Here is a 22,362-nt window from a genome sequence, read left to right on the forward strand (position 1 = left end):
AAGTTCTAGTAGAATAGACAATTCCAATAGAACTCCAATAGACAAGAATCAAAGAGAATAAATTTATTCCATAACGGAGTGAATATTGTCTCTAATTTTTGTCATTTAGGGAGATTGTGTAGAAAGAAAAACAAACGTTCATAAATATTTTCAAGAGGAAAATTAATTATGGAAACTGAAATCTCCATTGTGGAAAGCTTTTAAAAAATAGGGTAGAATACAGTGGTACCTCGGGTTAAATACACTTCAGGTTACATACGCTTCAGGTTACAGACTCCGCTAATCCAGAAATAGTGCTTCAGGTCAAGAACTTTGCTTCAGGATGAGAACAGAAATCATGCTCTGGCGGTGCAGCGGTACCAGGAGTCCCCATTAGCTAAAGTGGTGCTTCAGGTTAAGAACAGTTTCAGGTTAAGAACGGACCTCCGGAACGGATTAAGTACTTAACCCGAGGTACCACTGTATGTTATTTCTGATGACTTATTTAATCATCATCCATAGGTTAGGCAACAAACTAGAGGATCTCTGGTTTTTGTGGTTCTGCCTTGCACATGATACACATCCCATCATTTTTGGGGACAGATTTGTTGCAGAAGGCAAGATATTAAAAGATGGACATCATCACTGTGTTTTATGTCCACCACTTCCTTTCTGTGCTGGCTGGGCCTGATGTTGCCCAAACCATCCAGAGGGCACCAGTTTGGGGAAGATTCCTTTCAAGTGTCACTCAACAGAACTGATATGTTGACTCACTGATATAATAGCTCACAACCATGAATGAGTCTTTTTATTGCCTTTCTGAAATACCATGAAATATTAGGTAGCCTTAGAGCACCCTTGCAAATAATTCTTAAAAGGTGCAAAGCTATCATATTTAACTTGTCATTAGTGGCTTTAAGGCAAAAAAACTAAAAGCACCCAGCTTTTGTAAAAACATCTCTACTTTGTTACCTGAGTGTATGTATAGCTGAAGTGGCTAGTGTAGCACAGTTATTGAATGGGGAAGCCTGGGACATTCCCAGTTGGTGGAACCCTCTTAGGTGGTCTTAGGCAAGCCAACATTCTCTTCACCTCAGCCCCACATCTCCCATATGAGAAGACTGGCATTTGCCTACCTTACAGGATTGTGGTAAGGATCAGGGAGGTAATGCATGTGAAGCTCTTTGAAATAAAGCTGTATTATTCTGCAAGCCTGCCTTAAACTGCCTAAATGATCCACAGGTGACACCTGGGGTATGATAAGGGGGAGAATTTAGATCCCTGGAGTGAACTATTGTATGGCGTTGTTGTGAAAAGGATGTCACAGTCAACATTCAGCATTCACATTGTTGGAAAAAGTAGCTAGGAGACAGCTCCAAGTATCCACTACTGCGGTCCAGTTGGGCCTCTGGCCCTAACCTTTATCGTTGTATGGCTATTTTTGTTTTTTTAATTTGTCGCATTCTCTTTTTCTTCATTTTCCTTTTCAAAGTTTTTGTCTGGATAACAATTCATTCCTCACTGATGTTTATAAGTAGCCACATAATCTGGTCATCCTTGGGAAGAAACAATCTCATTTAGACTAGCAGGTAAGGGAGGTGTAAAAAAAAGTTGGTCCTCTGTGCCTTTCAGAGCCAGAATGGCTAGCTGGGCATCATGTGGATAGCAGACTACAATGGTTCTGTGGACTAGTTGCCTTGTGAACATATTTTCCTTTTCCCAGGCAACCAGTGTTCGAAATTAACCAGTTGCCAGTCGCTTTCTGCAACTCAGGAGTGCTCCATTGTGGCCAAGTTGAGATTTGCAGTCACATGGTTTGCACATGGTGCAGAGAACTCTTCTGGCTGGGCAGGAGATGCCTTCCAGGACGCTTGTTGATGTCTTTTCCATTGTTGTACAATTTGCATAAGAAGCTCTTTCACACAGTTAAATAGATTGCTTCTCTTGGGGGGGGGGGCAGAAAGGGAGAGCTGGCCGATTTTCACCCCACCCCTTCAGCCTTTCTGTGAGACTGCAAGTTATGGACAGTTAAATGGGTTTTACTCAGGGCCTTAGAAAAAAGGTGCCATGAAGCTGTTAAAGCAAGTGCCACGCTTTTAACCAGTGCCTTTTTTCTAGGGGAGAAAAGGTGCTTGTACTGCATACCCTTGACAGAAAAAGGACTGGTTTTTATTGTGGGGCTTCTGCTGCTGATTCCTGAGCTGGCTGATTATTTAAGGAGTTTCTAATGGTGATCTTGCTTCTCAGAAGTGAAATGACTCTAGCAGTTAAGAGTGCCTTTTTTATTGCTTTGCCTTTCATTTTTTCCCATAATAATATTTTTGCTGGCTTGCTTGGAAGGTTTGCCCCCTTTATTTGGATTCTGCTGCATCCTTTTCTTTTCTAGGAATGCATATTGAGCATGGGGGTGGGGAGAGCAGAGCTGGCCTAAGGAAGGTGGGCCCCCTCTACACGGCCAGGTTGTGTTGGGGAAGGGGGATAAGGGGGTGGAGGGGGAAGCTTCACCTGACACAGGGAGAATAGGAGGAGTAGGCGGCAACTGGAGCACTCCTGGAGCTGCCTTGTGGGGCGAGAGGGGTACAGGGTTCTTTGGAGGTGCGGTAGCACTGACACCAATGTTTGGAAGCTGCAGGAGCTGCTTAAGAAGTTGGAGCAGCAAAACGAGCAGCTAGGTCTGCATTTGCAGCGCTGGTGGGGCTCCAGGCAACAGCCCCCAAAGGCTCCTCAGCAGCATCCCCAGCAGTGCAATCTCGGGTGTCTGCACCCTCTTGCTGCAACCGTCCGCATCCCGCTGGACGCAGCCCTCTACTTCCAGGGCTCAAAAGTCACTGCCTTGGCCCCAACAAAACTGGACCCAGGTGGCCTTTGCGGAGCTGCTAAAGCCCAGTGAGCTGGACTGGCTGGCTGGATGTGGGGAATCACTTGGCTTGTGCAGCACTTCTGGTGCCATGTTACCCTGCGGACCAGGTGATTCGCAGAGCAGTGCAGCAGCAAAAGAGGCGTATCTTTTGGTGCGCTGCTGCCCCGCAGACCAACTGACTGACGTGGCATTGCAGCTACACCAGTCAGGTGGAGATGTTAGGCACCAAACAATGGCGCCTGGACATCTCCACTGACTCGTTAAAGGCCGGTTGTCAGTCGCAAAATGTAACCAGCGCCTGGCTAATTTTGAACGCTGAGTCCAAGTAGAATAAATATTCTTATATCTTGAAATAGATATGAGAACCATTTTTGTCTTGTTCTTGGTTCTGGTCCTGTGACAGTGAGTGAGATTTACCTGCTTTTTGAACCCAGCTCTGCAGCATGAGGCAGAACGCCTTTCTATTCCTTCCTGGAGATGAGTTAGCAAAGTTTGCTGATGACACCAAGTTGTTCAGGGTAGTTTTGAACAAAAAGAGGCTGTAAATCGCTCCAAAGGGATCTCTGCAAACTGGGTGAATGAGTATTAAAATTATAAATCTGATGCAGTGTTAATAAGTGTAAGGGGATGCACGCAAGGGGCAACATATCCTAACATTACATATATGCTATTGAGGGCTGAGCTGGTGGTGTCCTACCATTATAGGGTCATAGGGCCCAATGAAGATGTTGACCCAGGTTGTGGCAGCGGTAAAAATGGGGAATTATATTTTTGGGATCATCAGGGAAAGGATTGGAAACAGAACTGGAAATATCACAATGGCCTTATACAAGCCTATGGTGCAGCTGCACTTGAAATACTGTGTACAATCCTGGTTACCACAACTCTTAAAGGATATTATGATGTTGAAATTCAAATCCTCACTCAGCCATGAAATTCACTAGTTGTTATTGTCCCACACGTGCCTAAATTTCAGTCCCACTGTGCTCTCTGTATGATCTGTTTTGCTATGGCTCCTAGCTTTTATATCTCAGTTTCTAACACTGCAGACAACCCTTGTGAAGTAGATTAATATTTGCAAACAAAAACACTTAAGGAAACTTTTAAAAAGCAGGTTAACCTGAGAAATAGGTTAGGCTAAAAGAGTGGTCTGCCAAAGGCCATTCAGAAGAACTTTGCTAACTCAGCTTGGATTGAAACTGGTCTTTCTTCCGGTGGGGTGGGGTGGGGTGGGGGTGGATTAGGATCTGCACAAGCAGATATGGTAGCATTTATCTTGTATATGGTGCTTTAGTTCTATAGTTTGGCATAACTGCACTCATGAAGCCATCCAGTTTCTGTCAAGTTTATCATGATACATTTAAGGTGAAACTAAAATGTAATGTTTGTCCACCTATAAATCTTCAGTCTAGTCACATTATACCCTCTAAACTCGTGTTTCCCAAACTTTGGTCTCCAGCTGTGTTGGGACTACAATTCCCACCAACCCTGACCCCACTGGTCCTGCTCGTGAGGGATGATGAGAGTTGTAGTCTAAAAACAGCTGAGACCCAAGTTTGGGAAACACTGCTCTAAATTCCTACAAAGAGCAGCCTTTGTTTAAATGCATAACTAGAATCTTTGTTGTTTTGTCTCCTTGATTTTGAAATACAATTTTTACTGTTAAGGTTGACAATTTGTTGCTTCTATTTGTCCATTCCTCTTTCTAACAGGTTTTATAGTGCTTTCCTGAGCATGAATTCAGAATGAAGCGGCGATTGGATGAACAGGAGTCACCTGTGTATGCGTCACAGCAGAGACGTATCGCCAGCAACACAGAACCATTCCAACACCAGCATCGTGTTCTTGCTCCAGCACCTCCTGTATATGAATCTGTTTCGGAGACCATGCAATCTGCTACTGGGATACAGTACTCTGTAACACCCAGCTACCAGGTAGAATTGCTGTCATGTTTTTTTAAGCTTATGTCCTCTCAGGAAGTTCATCAATCTTCATTGCTCTGTGGGCAAACAATAACATAACAATAAAGAGCATGTTTTCTCTCTCCTCCACCTCCCAGTGTGTGAGACTCGAGCCTCCTTGCCCTTGGAAGTAGATACAGTCTTGAGGCCCATCATTTAACAGTGCAATCCTCAGCATGTTCGTTTGGAAGTAAATCTCTTGGTCAAGCTGGTACTGTCAGTAATGGGGATGGGTGTATCAGTTTAAATAGGTGACAGGGTTCTAGCCATGCTCTTCCTGTGCCCAACTGTGGGGACTCTGCACAGGGATGCATCATTGTTGTTCAGACATGTCACTCCAGGCCAGGCTTAGTTTTCTCAAAGGAGCACTTGAAAGCAAAGCTCTAGGCTGGACAACCAAAGATGCTTCAGCAATATGAGTTCATTGTTTGCCACAGATGTTGCTTTGATGGAAGTTATTTGGAGTCATCATTCCCAGGTGACCTCCAGAGCAATTGTTTGGAGATACCCATGCTGGCATAAGGCTTAACCCTAGTGGCTTGTCTTTATTCTCTCCTTTCCAGGTGTCCACTGTGCCGCAGAGCTCCAGCAGTCATGGGCCCACTCTCGCAACTGCCCATAGTGGGCATCACCATCCCAACCCACCCCAGCCTCATGGCAGCCAAGTGGTGCAGAGTCATGCTCACCCAACTCCCCCTGCACCACCAGTGCAGGGGCAGCAACAGTTCCAGAGGCTGAAGGTAAGGTCTGAGGTAGATTAACTTGGTTTCATTTAACCTTTCTTCAGAGAAGCACAGACTGCTTGGGGAAATGAGAAAGTTACGCTGTTAGCTCAAGTGGATATCCACTTACTTGGTTGCAAGTTGCTTTGGGTTGCCGTTGGTAACATAAAGCAATTAACATATTGTATAAATATATAAAATAAAGTGTTGTATGGCTTCAGGCATTTAGAACTTTTAGGTCAGGGGTCAGCAAACTTTTTCAGCAGGGGGCTGGTCCACTGTCCCTTAGACCTTGTGGGGGGCCGGACTGTATTTTGAGGAGGGAAATGAACAAATTCCCATGGCCCAAAAATAACCCAGAGATGCATTTTAAATAAAAGCACACATTCTACTCATGTAAAAACACGCTGATTCCTGGACCGTCCGTGGGCCAGATTTAGAATGCGATTGGGCCGGATCTGGGCCCCGGGCCTTAGTTTGCCTACCCATGAAGTAGGAGAATCCTGGTTTTATCTAGGGGATGGTATGCAGTTTTTGTATGAGTCTTTGCTAGCAGCTTTTGGAATAACTAGTCAAGGTTTGTTTTTGTGCCTTGCTGCAAACCTGACCAGATAAGCTATAGTGGTGTACATTGAGGAATAGCAGAAATAAGATACATACCCTGTTTTATCAATAGTTTAGTAACACTGAAGAACTTCAACTGTACTGTTATGGTTTTCTCTCTTCTTCTTACATTGATGTTAATCTAACTGCATGGATCTCATATCTTGGGTGTTAAAAGGTTTCTTTCCCACTGCCACCCCTACATAAAGGTCAGCAACAGAGGGGGAGGCAGAAGTCAAACAGCATTTAAGTCAGTGATGGAGGGGCTGTGACACTCCCTCCCCCAAGTTCTTGTTGGACTCCGGTTCACATCAGCCTTAGTCACCACACTAGTGGTCAGGCATAATGGGAGTTGTATGTCAGAAACAATTGGATGGCCACAGGTACCCAATCTTTTGGTTAAGGCCACTTGCTGTCCCACTAAAATTTTGTGCAGGCCTAGGACGTTTTGATTTCTTGCGTGTTCACCTGGACAAATTATTGTATTTATATACCACATTTTTCTTTCAACAAGCTCAAGGTGGTGTACATGGTTTTCTGCCTCCCTATTTCACCCTCACAACAACCCTGTGAGGTAGGTTAGGTTAGGTTAGGAGATGGTGTTGGGCCCAAGGTCTCCCAGGGAGCTTTATGGTTGTCGTCCTTGGCCAAGGAGGGCATGTCCCTGACAAGGGGATGTGTGAACTCTGATAGCCTCTGATCATCTCTTCTATAGGTTGTTTTGTTATGCTGTATTCAATACTAGTCCTACTCAAAGTAAACCCTCTGAAATTAATGAACTTAAGACAGTCCTTTTCATTAACTTTTATTCTGAGTAAGGCTGACTTTACATACATCCTATTTCTTATATGTATGTAAATATCTACTTTTGGGGGGTGTTTCTTTGTCCTGTACTTGTTTTCTGCTGCAGCATGTGCTGTTGCCACTGTCAGGCTCAGTGAGTATTACTTTGTGAAAGTATCTCTGGTATAGCTCTTGGCTGCGGCCAAGAAATGGCCTGCGGGGGGCGGGGAGAGAAGCCCTCTGAGGCGTGTTTCTCCATTTTTTAAAAGGAATTTGCCAACCAGCAATTGTGCCTTGGTTGTCGAACAAAAAAGTGAACAAAAGTTTCTATCATTGAACTCAGGAAAACTGTTACGTAAGTCTGAGGAAAGAGCACATGCATAGCCCAGCTGTTGCAGGAAAAAAAACTTTTTAAAAAACAGGTTTTCACTCAGGCTGAAATATTGCTTAAATAACCAGCCTGAAGAGTGGCTGTGGTACAGTATATTGTTTTTCTGCACAGCACCCTGCTTATGAAGGGTTTGCAATTTCAGGCTTGTCCACTAGACATTTGTTTTAAAAGCCTGCTTGGAAGCCCTGGATCCATCACTCTTCTGGGCGCTCTTATCCAACCCTTTGTAATTTGTAAATTTCCCCAGAAAGCAAAAGCAAAATGCACATCACAAAACGGCCACACCGATCACAACGTAAAACAAGAAAGTAGTGTCAGGTCCCTTACTGTGCCCCTCCTTGGAACTTTGCCTTGGGCTGCAGTAGCACTATTCACTTCTTGAGAGGACTGTTGTGTTGCATGACAAGAGATGTGAAGCTCCAGAAAGGCCACCCCCCCCCAAAAAAATGGTAGAAGTGCGGGACAGACTATTCTCCTCCACTCTTCCCAGTTCTCTGTTTTCCCCCAGGCCTTTATATCTCTTATGTACGGCTGGGCTTCACAGAAGAGAGAGCTATACACAGTGCAGAATTGCTTTCTGGTGGAAGAATAAGTTTTGCTTAACTGCTTTTTTGTATCTCAGGGGTTGCATTCCCTGTGCATGTGCAAGAATGGAGATAAAATGGTGACAGAAAGACATGTTCCTAAGTTGCTTTTGTTGGTCCTAGGTGGAAGATGCCCTCTCCTACCTTGACCAAGTGAAGCTGCAATTTGGCAGCCAGCCTCAAGTCTACAACGACTTCTTGGACATCATGAAGGAGTTTAAATCTCAAAGGTGCGAACCTGCTGTGTGCTTTATTTTAACAGATGCTTCTTTGGGCCATGTAGTATTTCACTAGTAAGGTCAAAATCAAATACCTGACAATATCACACATTTGAATCTTTCCCTTTGTCTGCCCTAAATTCACCACAGTCCTATCTTGCCTGCTGTTTTTTTCTTGTGCTTGTTTTCATAATTCTACTCGCAGCCAAACTTCCTTTTTTAGCCCCTGATCTGGTTAGAACCCCTCATGCCTAACACCCCCATCTATAGTGGGCCCCAAAAAAGCAAAGTTTGCTCTTAAGTATGCCTTATCCAAGGTCCAAATCATAGTCTGGATGGGCTTGATATAGCAAAGTTGCTGAAACTGGTAGGGCCTGAGCATGCTTAGTGTCTTGATAGGAGGCTGTCTGAATACATAGGAAGAGAATCAATAGCAGCCATAGGACAACACCAGTAAAATGTGAAAAAGTGGCTGCATCACTAGATATGGTTCTCATGTATTTTGAGAAAACTCCTCTTTCAGGGAGAGGCTTTTATGCTTCATGTTCACTTCTGCAGCTGCCTTTTTTGCTTTTGAAGACTCACTTGGAACCTGTCTCATCGACTTCCACTGTGGAAGAAATGCACGTAACAAAATTAAGAAGTCCATGATTTACTTTCTGGTGTTGCACTTTAAAAAGAAAAAAAATGAATTTTTATTAGATTTTTTAATATACCCAAAGAAAAATAAAGCAAACAGGAGTTGCCAAAGTATCAAAATAAAAAGGAAATGATAAATACTACCAACAGCCACTTAACTTATCATTGCAGATTTGATACTTGTATAAAGATTGTTTCTTGGGGGAAGGGGAAAGAAGTAGGTGCTTTTGGGGGGCAGAAAAAGAAAACACAATCCCTGAGAACTCTTCTTTCTCACCCCCTCCCCCATGAGATTTAGAATCTTGAGTTTTAGCAATAGATTATCAGACAAATTTGTCCTGTTCACCTTTTTGCTTATTGTGAAATGCCCATGCCTATATATTTTCTTTATTTATATTAAATATTATCTGCCTCTCATTAAAAAAATTCCAAAGTGTTAATAAAATCAATTCATAAAACAAATAAATTCAATTTGTAACCAGCAAATAAGCATTAAAATAAATTCTTAAAAAGCTAAAAACAGAACAAACAATTCCAAAACCCATCTACAGTATAAATGCCTGGACAAATAGGACGGTCTTCATCAGGCTCTGACAGCTTGTGATGTCATGCCAGGTGGGCCTCCTGATGAGGGGCATTCCACAGTTGAGGTGACACCATAGGTAAGGCACTCTTCTTTATAGAAGCATGACATATTTCTGCTAAAGAGGGTAGTTGAAGCAGAACCATTCCAGAAGTTCTTCAGGCGTGGGCAGGCTGGAAAGGAAAGAGGTGCTTGTTCAAGAATTTGGTTACTTTTATTTCCCCAAGCAGCATGTTTTGTTGGCAGCTTGCCTGCCTTATTTTCTGCTAGTAGCTATAATGGGGGATGTGTGTTAACAACATTCTCTAAATGTAGTGCTATGCATGTCTGAAATGTGTCAAATCCACAGAGGAGACCTGATCTCTCTCTTCCTCCTTGTCTTTTGATTTCACAGCATTGATACTCCAGGAGTGATTAGCCGAGTGTCTCAGCTGTTCAAAGGCCATCCTGATTTGATTATGGGTTTCAACACTTTCTTGCCTCCTGGCTACAAAATTGAAGTGCAGACTAATGACATGGTGAATGTAACGACACCAGGGCAGGTTCATCAGATCCCGACCCACGGCCTCCAGCCCCAGCCTCAGCCCCAGCCCCAGCCCCAGCATCAGTCTCAGCCATCAGCACAGTCTGCCCCAGCCCCAGCACAGCCAGCACCACAGCCGACACCTGCCAAGATCAGCAAGGTAACCTCAAATGAAACAGGTAGTCTCTAGCTTAGAAGTAGGGACACCTGTGGTTTCCGGACAGAGAAGGCCCTCTCAAGGGACAAAGTGAGGTTGATTTGGGGTTTTGTCAAGGAGGCATGTTGCCAAAGTGGAGAGTCAGAGACAGATAGCTGACCTTTGGGGCACAATCTGTGCAAGAATCACTGCACGAGCACAATATCTGTTTGGAATTTCCCTCTTCAGACACAAAAATTTCTGGGCCAACCAAGCTTCTGCAGCTCTGTTTTGTTAGCATACCATAGTTGGTGTTGTGTAAATGATCTAGCTTTTGACCAAACTGCGGGAGGTAGTGGAGGACAGGGGTGCCTGGCGTGCTCTGGTCCATGGGGTCACGAGGAGTCGGACACGACTAAACGACTAAACAACAACAACAAAATGATCTAGCTAGGTGGATTCACAAGGGAATAGCACTGCCTTTGGGAAAGGAGTTGAAGTAGATGAGCGTCTCGGTCCTTTCATCTCTATATTGCTGCATGGTTATTCTGGGCAAGCTCTGTATCATCCTGAGGTAATAATAAGTTTTGCCGTTTGTTTTGCTTTTGAGCACAGTCAAGCAGCACTCTGGAGGGCTCACTAAGGGCTCACTCAATACGTGGCTGTTCAGGAACCAGTGTAACCCAGTGTCTGCTTTTCATTCCCAGCCATCCCAGCTACAGACACATACACCAACCAGCCAGCAGACTCCCCCAATCCCCTATGCATCCCCTCGCTCTCCACCAGTCCAGCCCCATGCACCTGTGACAATCTCTCTTGGATCCACACCATCCCTCCAGAATAACCAGCCGGTTGAGTTTAATCATGCAATCAACTACGTCAATAAGATCAAGAATCGTTTCCAGGGACAGCCAGACATTTACAAGGCTTTCTTGGAGATCCTCCATACCTATCAGGTGAGTGGGCAACTGCACAAGTCTTAATGACACCCTTTTCCTTTTCAATATTCACTTTTATATAGAAGAAAAGAGTGGCTTGTCAAGCAAAGCAGGAAAAGATGATTACTGGGTGCAGTGCTATTTTTCTAGAAAAAGAGGTACCGGAACTCACCCTGAACACCTCCCTTGTTCTCTTATAATGGCAATGGCGCCCACCTGAGAGGTGCCAGAACTCAGTTCCGGCAAGTTCTGCCTAAAAAAAGCCCTGACTGGGTGAAGCATAACAAGTAGTAAATCCCCAGCCAGTTGACACTAGCTCAGTTTTGCTTCAAACCTACCTGCTTCAAACCTTCAAGGTTCCTACCTGCAGAGCAGGAAATTTTCTCCAGAGATGCTGTTTAAAAGCCATCATTAATGGAGATGAGTCATACAAAGGGTGCAACACTTGTAGAACAGCCAGATGTGCCTCTCAAGTGTCTGGCCCTCCGTGGAATCCTTCCAGGGGCAGGAAGGAAACTTCTCCAGTGTCCTTTTTATCTTGTCATCTGATGCTTTTCTCTTGAGCTCTCATGCTAGGTGTTGTGGATTTTCTTTAAAGAACCAGGAGAATGAAACTGGTTAGAACAGCTGCTCTGAGCTCTTCCTTTCTCTTCCATCTCATGACAGAAAGAGCAGCGGAATGCCAAGGAAGCAGGAGGCAACTACACACCGGCACTGACTGAGCAGGAGGTCTATGCCCAGGTGGCCCGTCTTTTCAAGAACCAGGAAGATCTGCTCTCGGAGTTTGGGCAGTTCCTGCCAGATGCAAACAGCTCTGTGGTGAGTTTGCTCCTAACGTTGTTACTTACGGGGCACCTTGAAGGAGAGCATTGCTTATCCTGTTCTGCTTACTCCTTATGGCATAGTGTAACTTTTGAAGTACTGGGATAGGGATTAATTAATGAGGTGGGGATATTTAATTATAATAATTAAATAAACAAAATAGATTGGACTTCAGAGCAAGAGTTCCTAATTTGGGTTTCTGTTGAAGACAGGAGTGCCTAGTGTGCTCTGGTCCATGGGGTCACGAAGAGTCGGACACGACTAAACAACAAATTGTCTTATGATTCCCTTTTAGAGGATCACAGGCAAAGAGCCAATTTTCTTAGTTTCCTTTCTGGAAAGGATATACTTGCGTGATGTGAGCTGAGTCCTGTTCTCTACGCCCGCCCTCCCTGCCCCCCCCCCCAGTTAACAAGGCCATTTTAATATCAAGTTCCTTGAGCTCACGAGCTTTGCCTGGGTGATTACAATTAAATACATTTGCCTGTATGGGATACTGGGATCAATAAATGTGTTTGTACATTGTTGTTTAAACAAGCTTTTAAGCAAGACAACTGCAGAGAAAGTGGAGTCTGTAAGAAATGACCATGGGGGCACAGTCAAGAAGCCCCAACTTAACAGCAAGCAGCAAAGACCTAATCAGAATGGCTGTCAGATCCGGCGGCATGCCGCAACTGGGACAACTCCTCCAGTGAAGGTGAGCATTGATCATCATCTTCATCAATAGGCTGATACCAGATACTGCAATGGTCTGTTGCAATGAAAGCAACAGAGTCCCTTGTGACCCTTAAATGTTGTATTGTGGCCTAAGCTTCTGTGGACTAGAGGCCACTGGATCAGATGCATTAAGGTGTTTCATTAGTTGGTAGATGCACATATTTATGTTTGAAAACAGTAGGATTGGGCTGGAGGAGGAGACCATGAAGAAGGTCACAGAAGGTCTGCTGCATTTCTGCATAAAGCCTAAAGCAAGAACAGAGTGAGCTGTTAGTGGGACAGCGGTCCCTGATTGACTGTATGCTTAGTTGTAAGTTACAAATGGGCTCATTTTAGCTGGAAAATCATTTGTTCATCAGAGCCTATCAGAGCTTTTGAATCATTGTCTTCCTAATATTTATTTATTACAATAACATTTCAGGATGCAAATTCTTCTGAAGGGAATGGAGGGGCTGTGCTGCTCTAGGAGAAAATACTCTTAAGCAGGGAGTTGACCTTGGTGAGAGTGAGGGAACAGCCAGTAAAGGTGTCCCATGGCATCTGGGAGCCCTTGTGTGAGGTCTGCAAGAAAAGGTTGAGGTCCTGGGTGAGGAGGAGGCAGTCATATAATCTTTTCTGAGACCTGGGATCGGATGCCAGCAAATAAGGAAGGTTGTTGAACTCTTGTTGATCAATTAACTTGTTGCAAATGAAACAGTGTTTGTAATTCACCATTCTTATTTTAATGCTTTGCCTTTCCAAGCTGATAATGAAAACCCAGGGAAGAGTTAGTAGTATGTATCTACTGACTGGTTTTCTTACATGCCTACTTCATATGACTTCAGTAACCATTGTTTAACCCTACCAAAACAACAGTAATGTATACCATTCTCCACTTCTCTGGCTTCTCTGCAGCAGCTTAGCAAAACTAAAATATTTTGCAATAGGCATCAGCCCAAGTATTATCTTTTGACTCTAGTTTTTGCAACTCTTTTGCGGCTCATTCTCTCTTTCTGCAGAAGAAACCAAAGCTGCTCAGTTTGAAGGACCCTTCAGTGGTAGAAGCTGGAAAACATGGGACAGAGTCTCTGTTCTTTGACAAGGTGAGGCTTTGGATGACATCTGCTGAAGCAGCCATTGGTTTTCAAACAGCCCTAGCGCTTTCTTTTATTTGAGTCCTACTCCCAGATCAGTGTGCATTAGGAAAGCAGCCTTAAGCCTCCCAGATGTTACCTGTCTGTCAGTCTCAGCATCTAACATGGGGGGGGGGGGCTTTTGATCTTCTCACACAACTTCTGCATCACTGCCACTTTTCACACCTCAGCCGGCTGTATATTTCTCCTGACTAGGTGAGATCTCTGATTTCTAGATACCTTTTGAAGCCACTGTTTCAGAGACTAAATGACATTTTGAAAATTTGCAAAACCCCAGCAAATTTTGAAAAAAGTACCCTTCTGTACAAAAGTAGCAGTGAACTAGGCGGCTTTGCATTATAATTTTCAGCAATGAAAACAATTGCAACTATTAAAAAGAGTTTCATGTTTAAAAACAATTTCAGATGCAACTGAACAACATTTTCATTTGTCAGATACTAAGATTAACCAGCTTTAAAACAGCATAATAATAGTCTACCAAAGTGGATTCAAGGCTTGTTTAAATTGGAGCATTAGCTCTTAAATCAGTAAAATTTTATATAGGTGTTTATTCCATTTATGAATTGTTTCCCATGTTGCATCCCAAAGAGATGGTGTTAAGTACAGTGTATTGACGGTGTTGTCATTCATTTTTCTCAACAATTTGCTAATCATATTTTTCCTTCTCCCACAAGGTTCGGAAAGCTCTGCGAAGCACAGAAGCATATGAGAATTTCCTCCGTTGCCTGGTCATTTTTAATCAGGAGGTGATATCCCGAGCTGAGCTTGTGCAGTTAGTTTCTCCATTTTTGGGGTAAGTGAAATAAATGATACTTGGCTGCATGATTCATTGCCAGCTGTTTGTACATTGGGGTGCTTGACAAAGGAGATGAATTTACTGGCTGCATTGAGTCAACTTGATTTGGAAAGTTGGGAATTAGCTGCAGTGAACATTGGGCTCACTTGCTCCCTCCCCTGCTTTCCTTCTTCCTCCAATTGCAAGGCGAAGAGATTAGATGCTTCTGCTTCTAGTTGGTTGCAAACCATAGTTGTGGTGCTGAATCCACACAGCAGAATGTGGCATGCTTAAACCACAATTCCGAACAAGAATAAGTTATGGCAATGCAGTTTGTCCTTTTTTGTGTCCTAAATGTGTAAATCATTTAGACAAAAGACTTAGATAATCTTCCTGCAACCACTGAGTTCTATAATCTTTTCTCTTTCCTCTCCCATTTCCCCCCCTCTTTTTAGGAAATTCCCAGAGCTGTTCACTTGGTTTAAAAACTTTCTGGGCTACAAAGAGTCTGCACACATGGAGACTTTCCCTAAGGAACGGGCTACAGAAGGGATAGCAATGGAAATAGACTACGCTTCTTGTAAGAGACTTGGCTCTAGCTACAGAGCCTTGCCGAAGAGCTACCAGCAGCCCAAGTGCACTGGTCGGACTCCGTTGTGTAAGGAGGTAAGGCAGCATTCTTCATACTGAAGTAAATGATGCTAGTGGAAAATACGAAGGTGCTGTGCATCAGCTTGGACAGTTGCCTAGCCCAGGAGAGTCTGCTCTGTATGGCAGTGGCTCTCTATCGTCTCAGGGAAAGATCTTTCCCATCATTTGCTGCAGCATAATAAATTGGAGGTGCCTGGGACATTCCTTTAAGCCATGTGTGCTACCACTGGGCTGTCGTTCTTTCCTTGGATGAGGTTCAGAGGAAGAGCCCTTGGAATGACAGTACCCTGAGACTTAAGTAGGCAGGAGGAAAATGGCGCAACTTTGGCCAAAGTGACTGAAGTCGTAAGCTTTCTTTCTTTTTGCAAAAATAACAGGAAAAGAAGAAACAGCAGCTAGCACCAACAATTAAAGTATTCTGTCAATCCTGACTTAAATGTATAAATTAATGTAGGCAGTCCATATGTCCGAATAAATATCCAGATTATTATAAAATGTACATAATTTCTTTTCCAATTAATTCCATTTTAATTTTCACAATTTTAACAAATTAACATCAAATTTTACACCAAATTTCTACACATTTTAAAAGTTGACTCCTCACCCTTCTTCCGTGGTGTTTGTATTCCCACCCATTCCTGCAGCAATTATACCTTTATCTATTCCACATTCCCTTCATTACAAATTTATCATTCATCTTCTTCTGCTCATATTTTAATCCTGCCTGCAATTCCATTTAACTATGATATTTCCCAAATTGTCCAAATAAGGATCTCATTCTTCCACAAAAGATTTCTCATTAGATCTCTTCTTTTGCTGTCACCTCCCACATGGACAAGAGTGCCTTCTGCTTTAAGCCAAATTAATCAAATTTATAAGGAAGCCAGCTGCTTACATGTTCGCTTCTGAGGCTTTTCAGCAGTGGAGTCAGCAGAGATGTCCATCCACCCCTTGCCTCTCCTGCTTGTATCAGAGTCCTTTGACTCTGGCAGGGAGAGGGAGCAAACAGTGCTTGTGGCATAATTTGCCACCCTGGTACCACCAGAGTGTTTGAGGGATGCATTTGCCTTTTCTGCCCCCTATATTCTCCATCCAAGTCTCCCTGATCTTTGAGATAAGCTCTCATGGTCACTACTCAACTTGGGAGTCAGCTGTACATTATTTCAAGCACCCAGGATGTGAGCAGGCTCAAATGGGGAATATATTGTATACGGTCCCTGATGCCAGGAGCCGTGAACCGGTGGCCCTCTAGAATTTGGATTGCAACTCCCATCATGCTCTGAACTAGTGTCCTCCACACTAACCAGCACATCATGCTGGCTCCCAAAAGTCTGAGGCAATGGGAGTTGTTATCCCACAAATAGCAACCCTCCCTGCCTTAAATACAGTGGTACCTCAGGTTAAGAACTTAGTTCGTTCCAGAGGTCCGTTCTTAACCTGAGGTACCACTTTAGCTAATGGGGCCTCCCGCCACTGCCACACGATTTCTGTTCTCATCCTGAAGCAAATTTCTTACCCCGAGGTACTATTTCTGGGTTAGCAGAGTCTGTAACCTGAAGTGTCTGTAACCTGAGGTACCATTGTAGTCTTCACTCGCTCAAAGGGTACTGTAGTGACAAATGCCTCAAGAGTTACACCTCAGAGTTGATAAATCATATGATGTCACTTCTGGTTGGTCGCCCAATAATGGCAGTCGGGGGCTCTTTCGGCTGAAAGAGCCCCAGCGTTTTGAAATTGGGGAGACCACGAGAGCGTTGTGGTTCCCCATTAAAAACCTCAGATCAAGCGTTCTGAGGACCTGGTGTTCCGGCGGGTGCCTTCCAGCCACTCCCCTGCTCCCCGGTAAACTCGTAAGAGCCCTGAAAGCAAGCGGATTCGGAGACGTGGCACAGCGGAAACGACCGCTTCCTTCAAAGCAGCGAAGCTCCGAGACTGGCGATCGTGAGCGGCCAATTCCTTCAGGGGGAAAAAAAAGATTTAAAAATTTGGAACTGTAAGTAACTACAATAAATAATTTGAAAAGAATTTGGAAGAGAAGGGAGACTTAAAAATGGAGGTCGGTCCCATTTTGTTGGAGAAAGAGAGAATTGGTGTGCAAAGACCAAAGCCCTAATGAAGTGAAAAGTTTTTAAAACTTTGCAAGCAATTTTACTCCCCCTCCTCGAGGGTAGAGGGGGTATTTGTGTTTCAGACTTTAACCTAGGAAGATTGTGAATTTGATTGAGACTTCCCCATTCTGCAGCGGACCACCCAGGAGGGAAGACTAGTCTCCATTGTGATCTCACAATGGAAGAGAAAGCATTCAATCTCCATTTCCACTGATTTTGTTACAAACTTTCCGGAGCTGCCTGGCTATACTTTAAATTGATAAAAAGTGTCTTCTTCCCTCAGAATAAAGGGGAACTCCAGAGATTTTTCTTTCTGCCACCCTGGCTTTTGGTTTCCAGCCTGTTTGAAAGAACAGGGACACAGCCTCTGGGCTAGCTGCAGTGGGACTGGTGGAGGGAAATTGTTATTTTCCACCACTGCGCCAGACTGTGGGACTGACCTTGACATTCCTAAGCTATTATGCGCCCAGAAAAAACAAGACGTGGCTCTAAAGCCCAGCAATTTGAGGAGTCAGTGATTGCAATCTTGAGTGGCATTAGAGAAGGTTTAAATCGTAATACAGCAAGTATTGATAAATTGGATAAAAGAATTGAGCTTTTAAGCACTGACTTAAAGGAAGTAAAAGATGAGATAACCACGCATGACACAAGGATGGCACAGCTGGAGACAGAGTGCCAGATTTGGAACAGATGCGATATGAAAATGCCAATGCAATTGCCTTTCTGCAGTTGAAGGGAAAAGAATCGCATTTGAGATTGAGGGGGGGGGTCCCTTTTTTGGAAGAGGAAAAACTCAAGGAGTCTCTGATAGGTTTTTTTGTGGAATGCTGGGACCTCAAAAAAGAGGAAGTGGAAGCTTGGGTAGAGAAAGCTTATAGATTCGGACCCAAAAAGGATACTAAAATAACTTATGATTGTATAGTGGTCTTTAAGACCAAGGAGCAAAGGGATATCATTCTGGGACACCACTACAGAAAAGGCCTAAAAATCCAGGATAAATCTGTGGTGTTCTTTAAAGAGATCCCACGCCAATTTTCGAACCTGAGATCCCAATATACGGATTTGACAAACATCTTGAGGAGGATGAACATCTTTTTTAGGTGGGAATTTCCAGAGGGCCTATCCTTCAAATTTGAAGGAAGAAAGCAAAAGATAAAGACTGTTGGAGAAAAGGACAGATTCTTGCAAAAGCACTTGGTGGAACTTGGATTACAGAGCCCACTGCTGTTTGGAGCGGAGACTACACCCTCTTAATTTGACATCATGGCGCTGAGAATTTATTCATGGAACGTAAATGGTTTGAACTCTCCTCAGAAAAGGAGACAAATTTATCATGTTTTGGAAAAACAGAATTTGGATATAATTTTTTACAGGAAACCCACATCACAAGACTACATAGAAAAATGTTAATAAACAAAAGATTGGGACAATAATTTATTTCTTCTGACAAAGTTAAAAAAAGAGGAGTGGTTTTCTATATTAAGGAAAAATGGAATCCAAAATTGGCATTTAAAGATGAGGAAGGAAGACACGTAGCAGTTGAAATTACAGCACAAGGCGAGAAATATTTGTTACTAGCAATCTACGCACCTAATGATGGCAAAGCGGACTTTTTCATGAATTTGGAAACAAGTCTTTTGGAATATATGGATTACAAATTAATATTGATTGGGGACTTGAATGGAGTTGCATCTACTTTGATGGATAGGACTCAGAGATCAAAGGTATAAAATTCTGGCAGATTACCCAAGACTTTTTTTGACTTAACTGATAAATTTGATTTGTCAGATATATGGAGAATCAGAAATCCAATGGAAAAAGACTTCCCCTTTTTTTCAGATGCAAATCAAGTATTTTCGAGAATAGACTACTTATAGATATCCAGAGACTTGGTTCCTAAAGTAACAAAAACGGAAATTTGCCCTAAAACTTGCTCTGATCACAATGCAGTTTTTATGGACCTGAAAATGTTTGTACAGGGTTCCTTCAGGTGGAGAATGAATGATGATTTGTTGAGAAGTACATCAATTGTTAATAAGGCCAAAAAACCCTAAAGGATTATTTTGAACTTAATATGAACCAGGGAACGGAAACAAGGGTTATTTGGGACGCTAGCAAGGCAGTAATGAGAGGGTTTCTGATACAACAAAATTCAGTTAGGAGAAAGTTACAGAATGAGAGAAAAGATATAATTATGGACCAATTAAAAGATAAAGAGAAGAAGCTCAGAGGAAATCCAAAGAATCTGCAGATACAAAAAGGAATTAAGGCCTTACAGGTTCAATATTCACAGTTAGTAAATAGAAATAGAATAGACGTTGAGAAGGATGAGACAAAGAAATTTTGAATCCACAAATAAATGTGGGAAACTAATGGCCTGGCAATTAAAGAAGAGACAAAAGCAAAGTACTATCACAAATATTCTAACAGACGGAAAATCTGTAGAGAACCCTGCAGACATAAGAAATGTTTTTATAAAAATTATAAACAACTGTATAAAAAGGATAAAGAGGGCTTGGTAAAAATTGAGCAATTTATTAAGATTAATGGTTTGCAGAAGATTCCAGAAGATAAAAAGATCCTACTAAAGGGTCTAATCACAAGACAGGAAGTGGAACAGGCAATAAACTCAATGCAACTTGGCAAGGCACCGGGACCAGATGGTCTATCAGCGAAATACTATAAGATATTGAAAGACTGGCTTATCCAACCTCTGGTAGAATTATGTAATCTGATTGTACGAGGGGGCAAAGCACCTGAAACCTGGAAGGAAGCATATGTTACTCTGATTCCCAAGCAGGGTCAAGATAGATCCAATGTCAAGAACTACAGACCAATTTCCCTACTTAATGTGGATTACAAATTTTTTGCAAATATATTGGCCAACAGGCTAAAGAAAGTTTTATCTAAGTATATCCACAAGGACAAGGCAGAATTTCTGCCTGGAAGGCATATGAAAGATAATATTAGAAATGTTGTGGATATTTTGGAAAAATTGGAAGCAAGAAAGAGCTGTAAAGCAATGTTAATGTATATCGATGCAGAGAAGGCCTTTGACAATGTATCTTGGAGTTTTATTTACATAATTTTGATAACATGGGGGTTGGTCAAGACTTTTTAAATGGTATTAAAGCGCTCTATCAAGAACAAAAAGCTAAAATTATTGTAAATAATGTGGTATCGGAGGAAATTAGAATAGAGAAGGGAACCAGGCAAGGGTGCCCACTTTCCCCTCTGCTGTTTATTTCGGTCCTAGAGGTCTTGCTAAGTATGATTAGAAAAGATGAACAAATTAAAGGTATTACAGTAGGATCCAAACAATATAAATTAAAAGCCTTTGCTGATGACTTAGTATTGACATTACAAGATCCAGACTCCAGTGCAGTAAAAGCTCTGGAGCTGATACAAGAATTTGGCAGGTAGCGGGATTTAAGTTAAACAAGAGGAAAACCAAAGTATTAGAGAAAAATCTAGACAATGATGAAAGAAAACTTTACAAGAAAAGGCAGGCCTAGATTTTGTGAAAAAAGTTAAATATTTGGGGGTGAACCTGTCTGGGAAAAATCTGAACTTGTACAAAGATAATTATGAGAAATTATGGAATGAAATAAAGAGCGATTTGGAGATATGGTCAAAGCTAATATTGTCATTAATGGGCCGGAACTCAGTAGTTAAGATGAATGTGTTGCCAAAGATGATTTTTTTGTTTCAAGCTCTCCCAATTATAGATAATGTGAAATGTTTTAAAGAATGGCAGAAAGCTTTATCTAGATTTATCTGGCAGGGGGAAAAACCCAGAATAAAATAGAAATTACTTACGGATTCTAAAGAAAGAGGGGGATTTTCCCTGCCAGATTTGAAAATCTATTTTCAGGCAGCAGCGCTTTGTTGGATTAAAGAATGGATACAATTAGAAGATACAGATGTATTAGATTTGGAGGGATTTGATAATGTATTTGGATGGCATGCATATTTATGGTATGATAAGGTAAAGGCCGATAATGCATTTAAAAATCATGTAATTAGGAAATCGTTGTACAATGTTTGGATAAAAGACAAAGATCTATTAGAAAGGAAGATGCCCAGATGGCTTTCACCAATGGAGGCGAAGGCCCAGAAAAAGTTAAATATGGAAATAAAATGCTTGAGATATTCAGATTTATTATTGGAAGATAACAAACTAAAACCATTTGATCAAGTTAAAGATAAGTTAAATTGGTTACATTACCACCAGATTAATGAATTGTATAAAATAGACAAGAAAAATGGTTTTGCCTCGGAAAAATCTAAGTTGGAGACGGAGTTGTTGGATTCTAAAGCTAAAAATCTGTCTAAAATGTATAAGTTACTGTTGGAGTGGCATACAAAGGATGAACAAGTTAAATCAGTAATGATAGATTGGACAAGAGATGTAGGACACAACATAATGTTCAAGAATTGGGAAAGACTGTGGAAGAAAGGGGTCAGGTTCACCTTCACCGCATGTACAATGTTAAAGGAGAATATAATGAAAATGATGTATAGATGGTATTTGACCCCTGTTAAACTAGCAAAGATTTATCATAACTATGATAATCTATGTTGGAAATGTAAAGAAAAAGAAGGAACATTTTATCACGTGGTGGACCTGCCCCAAGGTGAAAGACTTCTGGGAAAAGATTTATAAAGAATTGAAAAAAAAGTTGGAATATACATTTATAAAGAAACCTGAGGCGTTTCTTCTTGGAATAACAGGTTTGGAATTGCCCAAGAAAGATGTTAAATTATTTTTGTATGCCACAACTACTGCTCAAATACTATTAGCTAAGAAGTGGAAAACGCAAGAACTACCAACTGTGGAAGAATGGCAGATGAAGATGATGAACTTTTCAGAGCTAGCTGACCTGACCGGAAGAGTCTGCGATCAGAATGAGGAGGAGTATCAGGAAGAATGGAAGAAATTCAATGACTATTTAGCTAAATACATCAAGTTAAAATAATTGGAAAAAGCTTGCAATTACCAACTAGGCCTAGGATTTAAATAAGTAATGTGAGGAATTATTATGTTTAATGCTGAATTGGGAAGATTGACTGATGTTAAGGGATTAAGTTAAGATTTTAAGAATTTTTATTTGGAAAACCGTTAAAATGATTTGCATTGAAACCCAACTAGGGGGACATGAGGACGTCAGTTAACAATGTTAAGAAGATAAGTTTTAATAAGGATATGATATATGTTTGTTTGTTTGTTTGTGTG

At 42.1% G+C, this 22,362-nt stretch overlaps 1 protein-coding gene across 5 annotated transcripts in view; it reads left to right on the forward strand.

The window, feature by feature from the left end:
* SIN3A (SIN3 transcription regulator family member A) overlaps positions 1-22,362 on the forward strand; it is a 59,141-nt gene that overhangs the window by 20,364 nt on the left and 16,415 nt on the right. For 4 of the 5 annotated variants that reach the window (XM_053365298.1, XM_053365297.1, XM_053365299.1 and 1 more), the window contains exons 2-11: positions 4,552-4,773; positions 5,364-5,540; positions 8,007-8,113; positions 9,718-10,006; positions 10,690-10,938; positions 11,587-11,739; positions 12,281-12,439; positions 13,458-13,541; positions 14,267-14,385; positions 14,823-15,033. In XM_053365298.1, coding sequence (XP_053221273.1) covers positions 4,585-4,773; positions 5,364-5,540; positions 8,007-8,113; positions 9,718-10,006; positions 10,690-10,938; positions 11,587-11,739; positions 12,281-12,439; positions 13,458-13,541; positions 14,267-14,385; positions 14,823-15,033 — 1,737 coding nt within the window. In that variant the 5' untranslated portion in view covers positions 4,552-4,584. Of the gene's footprint in view, positions 1-4,551; positions 4,774-5,363; positions 5,541-8,006; positions 8,114-9,717; positions 10,007-10,689; positions 10,939-11,586; positions 11,740-12,280; positions 12,440-13,457; positions 13,542-14,266; positions 14,386-14,822; positions 15,034-22,362 lie in introns of those variants that run through there. The other variant, XM_053365301.1, reaches the window with a different exon arrangement.

The sequence above is a fragment of the Podarcis raffonei genome, chromosome 14, assembly GCF_027172205.1.
Source record: "Podarcis raffonei isolate rPodRaf1 chromosome 14, rPodRaf1.pri, whole genome shotgun sequence".
NCBI lineage: Eukaryota > Metazoa > Chordata > Lepidosauria > Squamata > Lacertidae > Podarcis > Podarcis raffonei.